We start from the raw sequence: 17,546 nt of genomic DNA, 5'->3' as shown, positions 1-17,546 counted from the left end.
GTTATGTGTCTTGGAGTTGCTCTTCTCAAGGAGTATCTTTGTGGCATTGTCTGTATTTCCTGAATTTGAATGTTGGCCTGCCTTACTAAGTTGGGGAAGTTCTCCTGGATGATATCCTGCAGAGTGTTTTCCAACTTTGTTCCATTTCCCCCCTCACTTTCAGGCACACCAATCAGATGTAGATTTGGTCTTTTCACATAATCCCATACTTCTTCGAGGATTTGTTCATTTCTTTTTACTCTTTTTTCTCCGCACTTCTCTTCTTTCTTCATTTCATTCATTTGATCCTCAATCACTGATACTCTTTCTTCCAGTTGATCGAGTCAGTTACTGAAGCTTGTGCATTTGTCACGTATTTCTCGTGTTATGGTTTTCATCTCTATCAGTTCTTTTAAGGTCTTCTCTGCATTGATTATTCTAGTTATCTGTTCATCCATTCTTTTTTCAAGGTTTTTAGTTTCTTTGTGCTGGTTATGTAGTTCCTCCTTTAGCTCTGAGAAGTTTGATCAACTGAGGCCTTCTTCTCTCAGCTCGTCAAAGTCATTCTCCGTCCAGCTTTGTTCCATTGCTGGCAATGAGCTGCGTTCCTTTGGAGTGGGAGATGCACTCTGATTTTTTGAATTTCCAGCTTTTCTGCATTGCTTTTTCCCCATCTTTGTGATTTTATCTGCCTTTGGTCTTTGACGATGGTGACGTACTGATGGGGTTTTGGTGTGGTTGTCCTTTCTGTTTGTTAGTTTTCCTTCTAACAGTCAGGACCTGAACTCAGCTGTTGGTCTGTTGGAGTTTGCCTGCTGTCCATTCCAGACCCTGTTTGCCTGGGTATCAGCAGCAGAGGCTGCAGGAGATAGAATATTACTGAACAGCAAGCGTTGCTGTCTGATTTTTGCTCTGGAAGCTTCGTCTCAGGGGTGTACCCCACCGTGTGAGGTGTGAGGTGTCAGTCTGCACCTAGTGGGGGATGTCTCCAAGTTAGGCTACTCAGGGGTCAGGGACCCACTTGAGCAGGCAGTCTTCTGTTCTCAGATCTCAACCTCCATGCTGGGAGATGCATTGCTCTCTTCAATGTGTCAGACAGGGGCATTTACCTCTGCCGAGGTTTCTGCTGCTTTTTGTTTAGCTATGCCCTGTCCCCAGAGGACGAGTCTACAGAGGCAGGCTGGCCTCCTTGAGCTGCAGTGGGCTCCACCCAATTCAAGCTTCCTGGTGGCTTTGTTTACCCACTTAAACCTCAGCAATGGCTGGCGTCCCTCCCCCAGCTTTGCTGCCACCTTGCAGTTAGATCCCAGACTGCAGTGCTAGCAATGAGGGAGGCTCCGTGGGCATAGGACCCTCTGGGCCAGGTGTGGGATATAATCTCCTGGTGTACCATTTGCTAAGACCCTTAGTGAAGTGCAGTGTTAGGGTGGGAGTTACCCAATTTTCCAGGTGTTGTGTGTCTCAGTTCCCCTTGGCTAGGAAAAGGGATTCTCTTCCCCCTTGCGCTTCCCAGGTGAGGCAATGCCTCACCCTGCTTCAGCTCTCGCTTGTCGGGCTGCACCAGCTGACCAGCACCGATTGTCTGGCACTCCCCAGTGAGATGATCCCAGTACCTCAGTTGAAAATGCAGAAATCACCCGTCTTCTGTGTCACTAACGCTGGGAGCTGGAGGCTGGAGCTGTTTCTATTCGGCCATCTTGGGCGCACCCCCGCTTTTGAGTATTTTTATCACCAAGAGATTTTGAAGTTGATCAAAGGCTTTTTCAACATCAATTGAAATAATCACATGGTTTTTGTCCTTGATTTCCATTGATAAGATGTAGCACATTGATTGATTTGCATGTGTTGAACCATCCTTGCATCCCAGGGATAAACCACACTTGGACATGAAGAATGATCTTTTTAATGCACTGTTGAATCTGGTTTGCTACTATTTTGTTGAGAAATTTTATGTTAATATTCATCAGAGATATTGGCCTGTAGGTTTCTTTTTTCCATGTGTCTTTGGTTTTGGTATCAAGGTAGTACTAGCCTCATAGAATGAGTTTGGTAGTATTCCTTTCTACTCTGTTTTTCAGAATTATTTGAGTAAGATTGGTATTAGTTCTTCATAAATGTTTGGTAGAATTCAGCAGTGCAGCGATCAAGTCCTGGCCTTTTCTCTCCAGGAAGGCATTTTATTATCACTTCGATCTGTTACTTGTTATTGGTCTGTTCAGGATTTGGATTTCTTCATGGTCCAATCTTGGTAGGTTGTATGTTTCTAGGAATTTGTCCATTTCTTCTAGATTTTCATTTTATTGGCATGTAGTTGCTCATAGTAGCCACCAATGATCCTTTGAATTTCTGTGATATCAGTGGTAATGTCTCCTTTTTCATCTCTGATTTTATTTATTTGGATCTTCTCTCTCTTTTTTTTTTCTTAGTCTGGCTAAAGGTCTGTCAATTTAGTTTAACTTTTCAAAAGACCAACTTTTTGTTTCTTTGATCTTTTGTATTATTTTCTTCATTTCAATTTCATTTGTTTCTGCTCTGACCTTTAGTATTTATTTTCTTCTACTAATTATGAATTTGGTTTGCTCTTGCTTTTCTGGTTCTTTAAGACACATATTAGGTTGTTTACTTGAAGTTTTACTTCTTTTTTGGTGTGCATACTTATAAATTTCCCTCTTCATACTGCTTTTACTGTATCCCACAGGTTTTGGTATGTCATTTTTCCATTATTATTTGTTTAAAGAAATTTTTCAATATCCATCTTAATTTCTTCATTGACCCACTGGTTATTCAGGAGCATATTGTTTGTCATGTATGGACAAACTGGGTGAGGAGCCTCACCCCATTGCCATCACCAACACAGGCCCATGGAAAGCACTGCCAGACTACTGCTAATGTTCCCTTAATGCCCAAGGGCTCTTCAGTCAGCTGGTGGTGAATGCTGCCTGGCCTGGGACTCATCCTTCAGGGCATTGGGCTCCCCTCTGGCCTTGGGCAGGTCCAGAAATGAATCAGGGACCCAGAGAGCCTACTTGGTGGTCTACTGCCCTATGGCTGAGGTGCTACCTAACATGCAAGACAAAGTTCCCTTTACTTTTCCCTCCACTTTTCTCAAGCAAAGGAGTCTTGAGACTGTTGCCACCACAGCTGAGAATGTAGAGTCTCACCCAAAGCCAGCAAGTCTCACAGCCTCACCCAACGCCCATGGCACACTCCCTGGGTATCACTGCTGGTTATTCAGGTCTCAAGGACTCTTCAGTTAGCAGGTGATGATGTTTTTCAGGACTGGGTCCATCCCTTCAAGGCAGTGGTTCCTTCTGGAAATGATATCCAGGAACTAAGCCCTAAAAAGGGGTCCTCAGGACTCTGACTAGTGCCCTATCCTGCTGTGGCTGAGCTGGCATCCAAAATGCAAGACAAAACCTTCCCTACTCTTTCCGTTCCCCTCCTCAAGCAGAGGGAAGGGGTCTCTTTTGGAACTGTGAGCTCTGCAGCCTGGGGTTGGGGATGAGGTGATGCCAGCACTCCCTTAGTCACACCAACTCATATCTCAATAGGCCATGTGCCCCCAGTCTACTGGCTCTGGGCCCAGTTCAGCACTAGGATTCACCTAGAATTGCAGTCCTTGTGGCCTAGACTGCCTTTCAAGTTTATTTAGGGCCCTAGAGCACTTTAGCCCATGGTGGTGAGTCTTGTAGGAACTCAAGTTCCAACCACTGAGATCAACGATTCCTCTCTAGCTAGGGCTGGTTTGAATACTCCCTCCATAGGTGGACATCAGCTGAGTTTGGCCCAGTTTTGTTTTCTGCTATAACAGTGCAGCACTGAGTTCAATGCCTCACAATTGCTGCGCTCTCCTCCCGCCAGCACAAAGAAATGCTCTTTGCAGTATGCCACTGCTGCCACAGGATTGACGAGGGATTGTGTCAGTGGTTTTTCTACTTCAGCACCTCTTTCAGCTATGTGAAATTAAAACCAGAGCCGGGTGCAGTGGCTCACATCTGTAATCCAAGCCCTTTGGGAGGCCGAGGTGGGTGGATCACCTGAGGTCAGGAGTTCAAAACCAGCCTGGCCAACATGGTGAAACTTCATCTCTACTAAAATTTTAAAAAGTTAGCTGGGCATAGTGGCATAGTGGTGCATGCCCGTAATCCCAGCTACTCAAGAGGCTGAGGCAGGAGAATCACTTAAATCCAGAAGGCAGAGGTTACGGTGAGCCGAGATCACGCCATTGCACTTCAGCCCTGGGCGACAAAAGTGTGTGTATAATATATGTAACATACATATATATAGCAATAATGTACATACATATGTAATTTATCCCAGATATGCATGATTGGTTTATCATATGAATATAAAATAATGTCCTCCATTATATTAATAGACTAAAAAAGAAAAATTATGATTCTAGTAGTAGATTCCGAAAAAACAAATCTGAGACTATTTATAATAAACACTCAGCAAACTAAAAATACAGGGGAACTTATTTAACTTAAAGAGAGCATCAAAAAAACCAGGAAACAACATATTTTGAGTAAATAACACGTTACTACTTAGATCAGGAAAAAGACAAGAAAGTAGCTTACCAGTCACAGTCAACATCAAATATGGAAAGCATCAAATTCTGTGAGACCAACAGGAACTGTCATTTATTGTTGACAGAAATGCGAATGATATCCACTGTGGATAACAGTTTTACAGTTTCTTACAATACTCAACTTACCCTTGCCATATGATCCAGCAATCATCCTCCTTAGTATTTACCTAAATGAGTTAAAAACTTTTATCCACCAAAAAAATTTCACATATGTGTTTTTAGCTTTATTCATAATTGTCACAGATTAGGAAGTAACTTAGATATCCTTTAACAGGTGAATGGATGAGCAAACTTTAGAACATCCATACAACGGAATACTACTCAGTGATTTAAATAATAAGCCACAATAAGATGTGGAAAATCCTTAAATTTGTGATGAGAGAAACCCTTGCTAGAAGACTATATGTGGTATTATTTTCACTATATGATGTTCAGAAATAGGAAAAAATATAGAGGTAATGACAAGGTTTCTGGAAGTTTGTAGAAATGCTACTTGTAAGATATTATATTATTCTACTTTAAAAAATTAATTGACTCTTTGCAAATTATTTCTGAGGTCAAAACTGATTGCCAGTTCAATTCTCCAAAATCTGTATATCTTTTCCAAGTGTTCTCTTGAGAAATATTATAGTTACTAAAATAATCTTCCTACTTCTCAGAATGTTTTCTGAAATTTGCTGAAATTAAATTCAATAGTATGTCATAAAAATATATGATTGAATTATTCTTATTTTAGGTCAATGCCATTTTGATTAAAAATATTGTCACTCAAAAGGAATAAAAAACTGTACATATTTTTATTTCTAAATAAATAGTTAGAAATAATTTATTTCTAAGTAAATAAATAGCAGTTTTTAAAATTTGCACTTGCATTTATGCAGTATGGCCAGAAACATTTGACAAGATCAAAGGAGTGAACAAAAAAATCTTAGGCAATAAATCTGAGTTTTTGTTTGTTTGTTTCTATTTAGTATCCAAAGAAAATCACTGTAGAGGCCTTTTCAGTTGTTATGGCACAGTTGCTTGGAATTAATCTGGGATTGACATATGATGATATCTACAACTGTTACTGTCCACGACCTACATGCATAATGAATCCTGATGCGATGTAAGGCGTTGTTTTTATCAACTCTATGTTTTCTCTTAAGAAATATTTCTAGTATTCCTTGATGTAGAACCTCGTGCAATATAATTTAAGAAATTTTTTTAGATACAAGTGTGCTTATTTAAGACATTAAAGAAAGTATAGAATGTTGTAGAAAATGTGCTTAATAGTTCTACATTCAATGATATTATTTAGAGAAAAAGTGGATGCTAATGATTACCTTACAACAGTCTAGTTGCATTGGTTGAAAAACTGTTCAGCGTCATCAGATGAAATAGTACCTAGGTAGTAAGAAGTTTGAGAAGCAACTAAACTAAGGAGATGTGAGAACTAAGAAGACATGAGAATTTTGCAATGCTTGATTCTGAACTGGATTCTGTTGCTATAAAATGCTAGGACTGTGATGTTTGGGAAAATCTGAATGGAGTTCAAGGATTAGATATTAATAACACATCTTTATTTTATGATTTTGAAGGGTCTAGAGTGCTGAGGTAGAATAACCCATTTCTGTGTAGGAACTATATAGATGTATCTAGTGTTCGCGGAACATATTGTTGGCCTCTTAACTGTTTCAGAAAACAAAATTTATTTTGGGGGCTATATTTGCATTATTTCTTTAAAGTTTGAGATTATTACAAAATTACACAAAATTACACATTAAGCAGTATACTTAAATGTGTAGAAATACAAAAATTAAAACAAAGTGAAAGGAATCTAGAATTTGTACAACTTATATACTTCAGTATTGGAATAACTTTTTTGATTAATTTTAACAAAAAACAAGTAATTATGATTTTTCATTAATGCAATCAACCAAATTTTGTTTCTTAATGTTGACAATAATAGGATATACTCAAATGGAGCTTATTGTGTACCAAATATTATTAAGTGCATTACCATTTTAACTTTCTTTACTCTCTCAGTGTCTATCATATCAAATAACAATAGAAACTAATTTATTTTTTGCTTATCACCTGTATTAAAAATAAAAGCACCCTCTTCTCCTTTTGGCTCTTCTCTAATTGAAGTAGTTCAGCATTCGTAGTACTTTGTTGAGGACTATTACTTTGATTCTTTTAGTACATTTATCTAAGAAGTACAATTTAATTTTAGACGATCCCATGGTATGAAGTTTTTTAGCAGTTGCAGCATGGATGGATTTAAACAGATAGTTCTGCAGCCTGAACTTAAATGTTTTCAGGATAAAACAGTTTCAGAAATGACTTACCAAAAATCTGCAACTTGTGGCAATGGAATTTTGGAACCTACAGAGCAGTGTGATTGTGGCTTTAGAAAGGTTAGTGGCAAAGCTTACAGGTTATCCAAAGATTCGTTTTTTTCATTATGTTTTGTGTTTATTTTTTATGGAGTCTATAGATATAGATATGATATATACAAGGAGGAAATTTTTAAAAAATATTTACTATTTTGTCAAATATAAGATAGAGAGATATGGGGCATGCAATAACTGACTCATCCTAAATTTGAAATGTTTAGAGTCTAAGCCCCGGGTAAGTGTGACATCAATTTAAAAAACAGATTTTTATCATTTTAGAAGCAATGGTAGCAATATCACTTTTTAGTACCACACACATCAGTAGCATCAATAATATCATAATCTAATCATCCCTTAAATTCCACCAAAGTGACTACATTGGTGGCTAAGTTGTTACATGTGTGTTTTCATTTATTTTCTTACCTCCTAATTTTAGTCCTTGCATCTGTAGCAACTTCATTTATGTTAACTTGCTTCCAAAGAATTAGACTAATTATAGTCTTTGGTTCATTGTCATTTATGATAATATACATGATACAATAATGATACATCCATGGCCCAACTATCCCTAATTTTTCACCCTTTTCTCTATCCAAAAAGTAAATTCTATCCATATTTTTAATTTAACAATATCATTTTATAATTTGACCACAGTTTTTATTAGCTTTGAATTTTAGACCATTTAAAAAATGTAGCATAATCTTCTGGGACTGTTTTCTTCATCCCCTATATTACTAACAATATCCAAGTAATTTTGTGTGACACAGTTCATTTATTCACTTTTTGTGTAATAATCCAGTATGTATGGAAATATACAATTACTGATTTTTTCTATTTATGAGCAGTTGGAGTGCTCATAGGTTTTTTCCCCCTCGCATTCTGAAGAGTTTTATTATGTCTTGTATTTAACTCTTGATGTACATAAGCATCTTCTGGCTACACACTTAGATGTAGAATTTCTGGATTATCAAGTGGGTGGATCATGCCTTGGCAATGGGAAATTTATTTCAAAAATAAATGTGCTAATTAACACACCCAATGGCTGTTTACTGTATAACAAGTTGTTTATTTTATACCCTATTTAGTACATAGTATTGCCAGACTTTGTCATTTTTGCCAGTGTATTTGTGTAAAATATTATCTCTTTGTGGTTTCAATTAGACTTTCCTTAATTGCTAGTCAGATTGATTATATCTTCAAAGTTTTACTAACCCTGTATAAGTTTTCTTTGCTGTGAAATGTCTGTTCTTTCCTGTGAAAGGTTTATTTTATTTGTATTTTCTCCTTTTTTTTTTTTTTTTTTGGAGTCGGAGTTTCGCTCTTGTCGCCCAGGCTTGAGTGCAGTGGTGTGATCTCAGCTCACTATAACCTCTGCCTGCTGGGTTCAAGCGATTCTCCTGCCTCAGCCCCTGGAGTAGCTGGGATTACAGGTACCTGCCACCACGCCAGCTAATTTTTGTATTTTTAGTAGAGACAGGATTTCATCATGTTGGCCAGGCTAGTCTCAAACTTCTGACCTCAGGTTATCCACCTGCCTCGGCCTCTCAAAGTGCTGGGATTACAAACGTGAGCCACCATGCCCCACCCTTTTCCTTTCTATTTATTTATATATTCTCATGCTGATTAATATATGTTAAATGTCTTTCATATTCTTACACTTTCTTCAACATAATTTTTATGTAAACAATTTACTTAAAACATTAATGTGTTTCCATTGAAAACTGCATTATTTCAGCTTCGTAATATGTTTTTGTTTGACTAGTGAAAGTTTTACTCTTTTTTCATGGAAGCTCTTTTTTTTTTCTTCAGTTTTCACTCAGTGCTTTGATATGGATATATTTGACTATTATATTTCAAGACCACTAATATTTCCTTTTATTAAGAGATCCAGTTAATTTTTCATTGCAATATTTAACATCTTTAAAATTTCCTTTTGGTTCTTTTTTTAAAGATGTCTTCCATTTGTGAAAAGAAAAACTTTAGAGAAATATAGCAGTTTATTGAAGCACAGTGTGATTCATGAATTAAACAGCACTCAGAACCAGGAGAGCTTCATCTTAACAATACTGTGTGGGAGATCTTAAGCCATAATTGGCCATGTAAGCCACACCTGCATTCCTGACCCAAAGAAAACATAAAATAATAAATGATCCATTGTTTTAAGCCTCTAAGTATTTGCCATGCAGCAAATACTTACAGATAACACGTAGGACTTAATGTGTGTTGATCTGTTTTTCTCAAGATATTTGGAATACCTTTTATCATTTTAATTTAGATATGCACTCAGTTTGTAGTTTATGTGTGTGTGTGTATACACACATATATACACATAAAGTTATTAAATTAAATATTCACAATTTATTTGAAGACTGTCCTTTCATTATTACACTGAATCATACCCTTGATCATCAATCAAGTGAACATATGTGCATGTTTCTGCTTTTCCTCCTCTTGTACCAATAGTTTCTGCTTTTCCTCCTCTTGTACACTATCTTGATAAATACACATTTCTTTTTTTTATTATTATACTTTAAGTTCTAGGGTACTTGTTCACAATGTACAGATTTGTTACATATGTATACATGTGCCATGTTGCTGTGCTGCACCCATTAACTCGGCATTTACATTAGGTGTATCCCCTAATGCTGCCCCTCCCCCACCCCCAAACCCACAACAGGCCCCGGTGTGTGATGTTCACCATCATTCCGAGCAAACTATCGCAAGGACAGAAAACCAAACACCACATGTTCTCACTCACAGGTGGGAATTGAACAATGAGAACACTTGGACACAGGACAAATACACATTTTTTATTAACTTTTGAGATATTGTATTGTATATTCCTCACACTGTTTTTCTGGTTCATAGTTGTCTTGAGTATTTTGGGCCCTTTGAATTTTATTGTAAATTTCTGACTTTTTTTCAATTGGTACCAAAAACAAAGTAGACTGATCTCCTGAAAGATATTGCATCGAATCTTTAGATATGTTTGAGGTGTACACCTCCATTTATTTATGTCTGATTTTTTTTCTCAGCAGCATTTTGTAGTGGGAGGAAATTATTATTTCCTGTGGGAGGAAATCTATTTCTGAAGTGTTCAGAGTAATAACTAATGGTTTTTGCCAGGACGATTACTGAGTTGACAGGTCCAGCAAGCCATATAATTCAGAGGGGTAGCTATGGGCTTGAGCAAAATACACAAGAGAGTCTTTCTTTTCCTTGACAGTAATGGAGACATTCATATTTAACAAGATGTGGCTAAAGGAAACTATATTAGTGTGCAGAACTTTATCTTGCATAGCGGCTGCCTACCTGTAACATAAACAAATCGTGTACAGAGGGACATGGAGAGTGGAACAGTAGGCACTGGAGACTTGGAAAGGTGGGAAGGTGGGAGGAGCGTAAGGGACAAGAAAACACCTTTTGGGTACAATGTACTCTATTTGGGTGATGGGTAAACTAAAAGCCCAGAAGTGACCAAAACTGCACTTGTACCCCCTAAATCTATAGAAATAAAAAATAAGATCCTTAAATAAAAAAAAAGAGAAAGGTCTCAGGTTAAGGTTTTCTTAAGAAAAGTTTCCTTAGTAGGGGTATCCAGTACTTAGGTTAAGAACAGTGGTGATAGCCCAGAACAAGATGATCACCAAAGCATTGTGAGTCGACAGGGTCAGCCCAACTGTCCCACAAATGAGAGCTGAGATTTTAATTTTTTCTCCTTCTACTCTTGACTCCCCAGGGTCTAAGGTGTTCGTTATCCACCTGCCATAGCTGCTCTTGTTTCATGGCCACATGATCAGATAACCAGTGTCTGTAGCAACCACTTTACCCTTTCTCCTTGCTCATCACACAAAACCAAACCAAATAGCTGGATTCATCCCTAGGTAGTTTGGCAGTTTGCTGCTTGTATACCTTATACCATCTTAAAACATCTCCTATCCACTGATGTGTGGGCTGAAGTCTCATCTATGATCTATGAACAAAAGACTGTGAGGTCCACAGAGGAAAGAAAGGATACTTTACTTTAGAGAGAGAAGCAATCCACAGTTTGGGAAATGCCCTTTCAGGGAAAATCAAAATTGCATGTTCCGCAGAAGGAAGGGGGAGCTGATACATATCTTACAGAGTCAGACTTACTTGCATATTAAGCAGGGTTGGGGAAAATCTATGAATATTCGTGAGGGAAGTCAAGTGCCTGCACAGTGGGTGAAAATACATGTAACATGCACTCAATGTTCACTTTGGTGTAGGGTTTTAGTATTAAAATGAGGCAGAATTTGGCTTTTTACATCAAAAAGAACCAATAGGACACAAAGATAGTCTGTGCATAGTCTCTGTAAACTGCTTAAAACTGACTTGAGATTTGTGACTGTTTATCAATGAAGGACCAGTCCTCTGTTCAACTGGAGTTACGGCAGGACTGCAAGGCGCAGGCATAGGGGGTGTTGGGGGTGTTGACTAGCATTAGCAGCCTGTCAGGGTCAGCTGGGAAATTTCCCAGCTGCAGTTGTTTCAGGAATGCTTTTCAGGGGTTTATTTCTGCTTAATTACCAGAGAGAAATCTTATGGCAATTAATAACACTGGGATATGTGACTGATCCTCCATCCTGCTAGGGATGAGATTCTCTTTTTTGCTAAATCTCATTTTAGCCACAGGGAGTCCATTTTGGCTGCCTGTTGGAATATTTATATTCATTGTTTTCCCTGTTAGTTGAAACCTGCTATAGGCAGCCTTGATGACCAATTTACACCATGTCCCATATTGGTGCCAGGGTGGCATGGCTACCTGTCCTGAGTATATCAAGTCCCTTGAAGAGACTCATGTGGCAGAGAGACTTAGAACTAACTGTATAACTTAGGCCAGGCAGGGGAAAAGGGTAGACAGGTTAAAAATATTTTGTTGGAGATGGGAGAAAGCTGCAGTCTGGCAGGAAGATTATTAAAATGTTTACAGAGACTAAGTAAACAAGCTTGTGGCTGGTACCTGTCAGTGAAATACTTCACAGACTCCAGTTACACAGGGAAGTCATAGGCATCAGGGTTACAGTTAAAACTCTCTATTTATGGGAGATTGTAACACTTGTTTTTAACTAGCACAGCTGTCTTCGTACATATACACATTCCTGCACCAGAACAGCACTGTAGGGATGAGACTGTAGCTAGGTTTATAGGTTTATTTTATCTATCAGTTGAATATCTTATGCTGCCATAATTCTGATTTTAACAGTAGACTTACAGCAGTTGCTTAAGTAATTTAACTATTAGGAAGAAAAGTATGATGAAGACTGTGATTATAACAAGCACTTGAATGTCAGCGTGAAAAGAATGTTCCAGGCTGACAGGAAGCCTACTAAATAGATGGAGAGGATCAGTAGTTTGTATATCTCACAACGATTTCGCTTGTTTGGAAATTCTTTTTATAGGAACCTCTACTTTATCTGAGGTGTTGATGTAAGTGTAACCAGTTACATGGGCCACTGTGCAGACTCTTCTCAGTTTGGCTAGGAGAAAATTTAAGGCAATCGTTTATTTAGTATTATTTGAGCAAGGGAGTTCAGAAACTTTTTGTTGCGCTCTGAGGCTTTCTACAGTGTCATTAACTATCTAACCAATGGTAGTGGATAGGTTTCTGAATTATATCTCTAGTAACATAAACCCAAGCACTTAGAAGTAATAGTTCTAGGATGTTTTTGCCTATATTATCTTTACATCCTGTTAGCATAGACCTTTTAGTTTTATAATAAAGAGAGAGCAGGGGTCTTTTCATAAGCAAGTCTGAACCTTTTATGTGTAACCTGTTGAGGCAATGGTGTGCCCATCCCCATCCAGGCAGATCAGACCCTATGTCCCATATAAACACAAATCCTGGTGAAGGCACAAGCGATGCCCTCAAGGGTGTGTTCACTAATTTATTCATGGTAAATGTTGACAGTATTGAATTGAATCATGAATCATTTGAATAGTAGGGACATACCTTTCTTTATTCAATCTAGACTATATTTATCTATCCAGTAGTTTAAAGATCGAGGAGTCTACTGGTATAGAATGGGTTTCTAACATTAATAACATGGGACAAATTAAACCAAGAGGTGGTAATATTTGAGTCTTGAGGCAATTGGACTCAGAGTCAACAGGGAAAGCAGTTGGTCCAGATAAGTGGTGATGTTAAGGATACATGAGAAGTCAGTGACAAGTATTGTCAATGTCACATGTTTACCATGAATGAATGTGGGAAGTTATTGGTGAATCTAACCATCTGATAGGTTTCTTTTTGTAACAATACTTTAGGGCAGCTTAGCCAAAGTGTCATCGTGTCAGTCTATGCAGTGAGACCAAGGAACAGTTATAAAGAAGAGAGTAAAATATATTTTGAACTGGACTAGTCAACATAACCATTCACAAAGCTCTGGAACAAAGAGTTTAACCAGACAAAAAGTCTTACAGTTTTGCAAAGGCTTATGAGTATCTAAGTACTGGAATACATGGAACTATCCCAGCATGGCTTAAGATATCCAGGATAGACAAGACTGCTAATGTTATAATAATGGAAACAGTTATAAAGTAATCATAAAGACTGGGCATGTTAGTTTAGAATAAGTAAAGCAAAGATAAGTGTTCTATTTTACATTGGATAGAAAACTCCTAAAGTGATAAGAACAATGAGTATTATAAGGTAAATATAAACATTGATTCATCCAGACCATATAGGCCTGGAGTTTTGTGAGAGGGCAGTCTACCTCAGTTGTCATCCTTTTCTTGTCTTGGCATTGAAGCTTTAGTCAACCTGAGCTTAGTGTCAGATACTGATACTGAAGCCCAGTTCTCAGCAGAGTCTGGTATTGTTTTTAGGTGAGGTATATGTACTCAGGAGTTAATGACCTGTACCTTAGCAGCACAGTGGGTTAATTAAGTGTACTTGAAATGGACCTTTCTAGTGGGATTGGAGGGAGTCATTCAGCAATATCTCTTCTAATATATAAAGTCTTTGGGCTGGACATTATGATATTGGGGTTCATCTCCTGTTTGATGACTGTAAAGGGTCTCACAACCAGCTGTTAGTCTTTAGAGCCTTAACAAGTCCTCCAGGACTTGGCAGTAGGTCAGGAGATCTTCTTGTATCTGAGTAGGGGAAAATATTTCTTCGGTTAAATATATGGATTGACCTGTGACCACCTCAAAAGGGGAAAAGCAACTCTGGTGGGGATAGACTTCACAATTACCAAAACCAGAGGAAGAGCTTTGGGCCAGGACAGATTGAACTTGCTTGTAATTTTAGCCAATTGAGTTTAATATTCTCTTGGTTCATTTTACAAGCCCAAAAGATTGGGTGTGGTAAGCACCACTGAAATGTCGTAGAATAGGCCAAACATTAGCAACTCATTTTAATGCTTGGCCAGTAAAATGAGTTCCCTGATCACTATGGAACTTGGTGGAACTCCATAGGTAATTTTCTCATGAAGTACTTTGGCTACTGGCAGCGCTGTGGCTTGTCTGCAGGGGAAAGCTTTCCCGCTGTAAAACTACATATCTATCATGACAGGTACATATTTGTATCACTGAGAAAGGGAATATTAGATAAAGTCAGTAGTCAGTTTTTAGAAAGGCCCTTTTCGCAATGGGAATTTGCCTGGGGTAGCCCTTAAGGACTTCCCTGCATTGTATGAGTGAATTTTGCCTAATATATTAACTTGAGAAGCAATCACCAGGGAGAATCCCCAACAGCACTGTTTACACCATTGGATCCTTTGGTCAGAACTCTAATGGTGGGGTTATATACAAAAGTAAGAGTGACCCTTGGTAAATTTTCTAGAAGGACTGAATGTTTGTTAGGTTTAGCCCATAGTTGGGATCTGGGATTATAGATACAGCCTCGTTTTGTCTAGTTTTCCTTTTCAAGTTCTGAGCACTTTTTTGAGATGTTATTTCAAGAGATTTTTAGAACAGGATGTAAGGATGGAGCCTGGATTAAGACAGTCATAACAGAAGAGGGGGTGTTGTTTAAGGCTGCAGACTTAACTGCACTCTCAGCTAGATGTTTGTCTTTGCTATTTTTGGTATGTCTAAAGGAATTGCCTTGAATTTTAATCATGGCCAGAGCCCTAGGAACTTGAATGGCATCAAGAAGTGACAAAATGTGGTCTCTGTTTCTGATGAGCAGTCCAGAAGAGGTTAGAAATCCTCTATTTCCAGAGAATTCCAAAGTCATGAGCAACCCAAAAAGCATACCTGCTATCTGTGTAAATGTTTGCAGTTTTATCTTTGGCCAACAGGCAAACTCGGTTAAGAGCACTGAATTCTGCCTGTTGGGCAGAAGGCCTGATTCAATAGTTTGCAGGGAAACAACTGCAAACCTAGCTTAATAGAAGCCAGTAGGGTCTCTGAAAAAAAGGCCCATCAATCTACCAGACAAAATCAGAATTGGGTAAGGGCGTTTCCTTTAAATTCATATGGGGTGAAAGAAGAGTATAAAGGTAATGCAGTCATAGAGAATCTTCTGGTGAAGGGAAAGGAGGAACAGAGTTAAGGAGATTACAACAGAAAATAGGTTGGGAAAGAGAAGTATTTCATAGGCAGTCAGTAGCCTGGCTGAAAGACACTGGATTTGGCGAGAAGTGAGAAGGGCTTTAACTGAGTGAGGACCATAAACAGTGAGAGGAAATCCCATTACTATTTTCTCGGTGGTTTTTATAAGGACAGTGGTTGTGACAACTGTCTTGAAACATGGTGGTAGCCCCAGATAAACACAATCTAGTTTGGCATTCTTGTAACCAGTTGGGTAAATTATTACCCCCATGTGGTTGAGTTCAAACTCCCTCTTGAGCATGAACAAAAAGGGGGAAAAGGGAGGTCATAAATACAGTGTCCCAAATTGGGGGGCGGAGGGTGTTGGGCAGAGGACAGCTTATCTTTCAGAGACTTAAAGTCCTGTTCACCATCAGTAGTCCAGGTAAGGGGGTCAGGAGAAGAGGCCTTAATCAGGGTATATAAAGGTTGTGCCAGTAAAGCAAAATTAATGTTCTAAGCTCTACAATAGTCCATGTTTCCTAGAAAGCCCCTAAGTTTTGTCTTTTCATAGTGGGAATGGGGAAGAAAAATATGCCTTGAAGAAGGAAAGGGTTAACGTTGAGTCCCAAGGGGTCAGCAAATATCCAAGAGATTTAATTGTCATCAAAACTGTAGTTTATCTTTAGAATCTTTATGGCCCTTAAGACATAGCTGGTGAAGTAAATGGAGAGTGTGTCAGTGAGACAGATATTTCATAAGGGAGGACACAAAAGCAAATCACCAATGTATTGCAATAGAGTTGGGCTATGTGAGAAAGTTATGCCTTTTTTTTTTTTAATTATACTTTAAGTTCTGGGATACATTTGCAGAACATGCAGGTTTGTTACATAGGTATATATATGCCATGGTGGTTTGCTGCACTCATCAACACATCATCTACATTAGGTATTTATCCTAATGCTATCCCTCTCCTAGCCCCCATCTCCCCAACAAGCCCTGGTGTGTAATATTCCCCTCCCTGTGTCCATGTGTTCTTATTGTTAAACTCCCACTTATGAGTGAGAACATGCAGTGTTTGGTTTTCTGTTCCTGTGTTAGTTTGCTGAGAATGATGGTTTCCAGCTTCATCCATTTCCCTGCAAAGGACATGAACTCATCCTTTTTATGGCTGCTTAGTATTCCATGGGATATATGTGCCACATTTTCTTTATCCAGTCTATGCAGTCTATCTATTGGTGAGCATTTGGGTTGGTTCCAAGTCTTTGCTATTGTGAACAATGCTGTAATAAATATACATGTGCATGTGTCTTTATAGTAGAATGATTTATAATCCTTTGGGTATATACCCAGTAATGGGATTGCTGGGTCAAATGGTATTTCTAGTTCTAGATCCTTGAGGAATTGCCACACTGTCTTCCACAGTGGTTAAGCTAATTTATACTCCCACCAACAGTGTAAAAGCGTTCTTATTTCTCCACATCCTCCCCAGCATCTGTTGTTTCCTGACTTTCTAATGATCACAATTCTAACTGGTGTGAGATGGTATCTTAATGTGGTTTTGATTTGCACTTCTCTAATGACCATTGATGATGAGCTTTTTTTTTCATGTTTGGTGGCTGCATAAATGTCTTCTTTTGAGAAGTGTCTGTTCATGTCGAGAAGGTTATGTCTTTTAAGTCAGCCTGTAAGATCTGGGAAAAATAGGTAGGGCTTTCAGTGCATCCTGGAGGGTGCACTGTTCAGGTGAACTGATGGCCCTTCCATGTGAAGGCAAAAAGAAACGCACTTTCGAGGTCGACAGGGATGGTGAAAAAAAGTACTACAGAGATCAACAGCAGAAAAATATTGGGTGTTAGAAGGTATATTGGTTAAGAGGGTATGTGGAACAAGCACAACAAGATGCAAGGAAATAAAATGTTATGAATGGCTCTAAGATCCTGGGCAAGTCTCCATCCCTTTCTATTAGCTTAGAAACAGGTAGAAGGGGTATGTTACAGGGACTGGTATAAGGGACTATAAGCTCCTTGAAAATGAAATTATTGACAATGGGTTCTATACCAGCTAAAGCCTCATGGTGGAAGGGATATTAT

The 17,546-nt window shown here is 38.5% G+C and overlaps 1 protein-coding gene across 3 annotated transcripts in view; it reads left to right on the top strand.

Annotated features, from left to right (window-relative positions):
- Window positions 1-17,546, top strand: part of LOC117095176 (A disintegrin and metallopeptidase domain 3-like) — an 80,196-nt gene that overhangs the window by 29,198 nt on the left and 33,452 nt on the right. For all 3 annotated transcript variants that reach the window (XM_033231916.1, XM_033231897.1, XM_033231908.1), the window contains exons 11-12: window positions 5,542-5,678; window positions 6,789-6,972. In XM_033231916.1, the coding sequence (XP_033087807.1) occupies window positions 5,542-5,678; window positions 6,789-6,972 (321 nt within the window). The remainder of the gene's footprint in view (window positions 1-5,541; window positions 5,679-6,788; window positions 6,973-17,546) is intronic.

Source organism: Trachypithecus francoisi, unplaced genomic scaffold (assembly GCF_009764315.1).
Source record: "Trachypithecus francoisi isolate TF-2019V2 unplaced genomic scaffold, Tfra_2.0 Contig01440, whole genome shotgun sequence".
Classification (NCBI taxonomy): domain Eukaryota; kingdom Metazoa; phylum Chordata; class Mammalia; order Primates; family Cercopithecidae; genus Trachypithecus; species Trachypithecus francoisi.
Note: the sequence above shows the minus strand (reverse complement) of the source record. Positions and strands in the feature narration are given on the sequence as shown.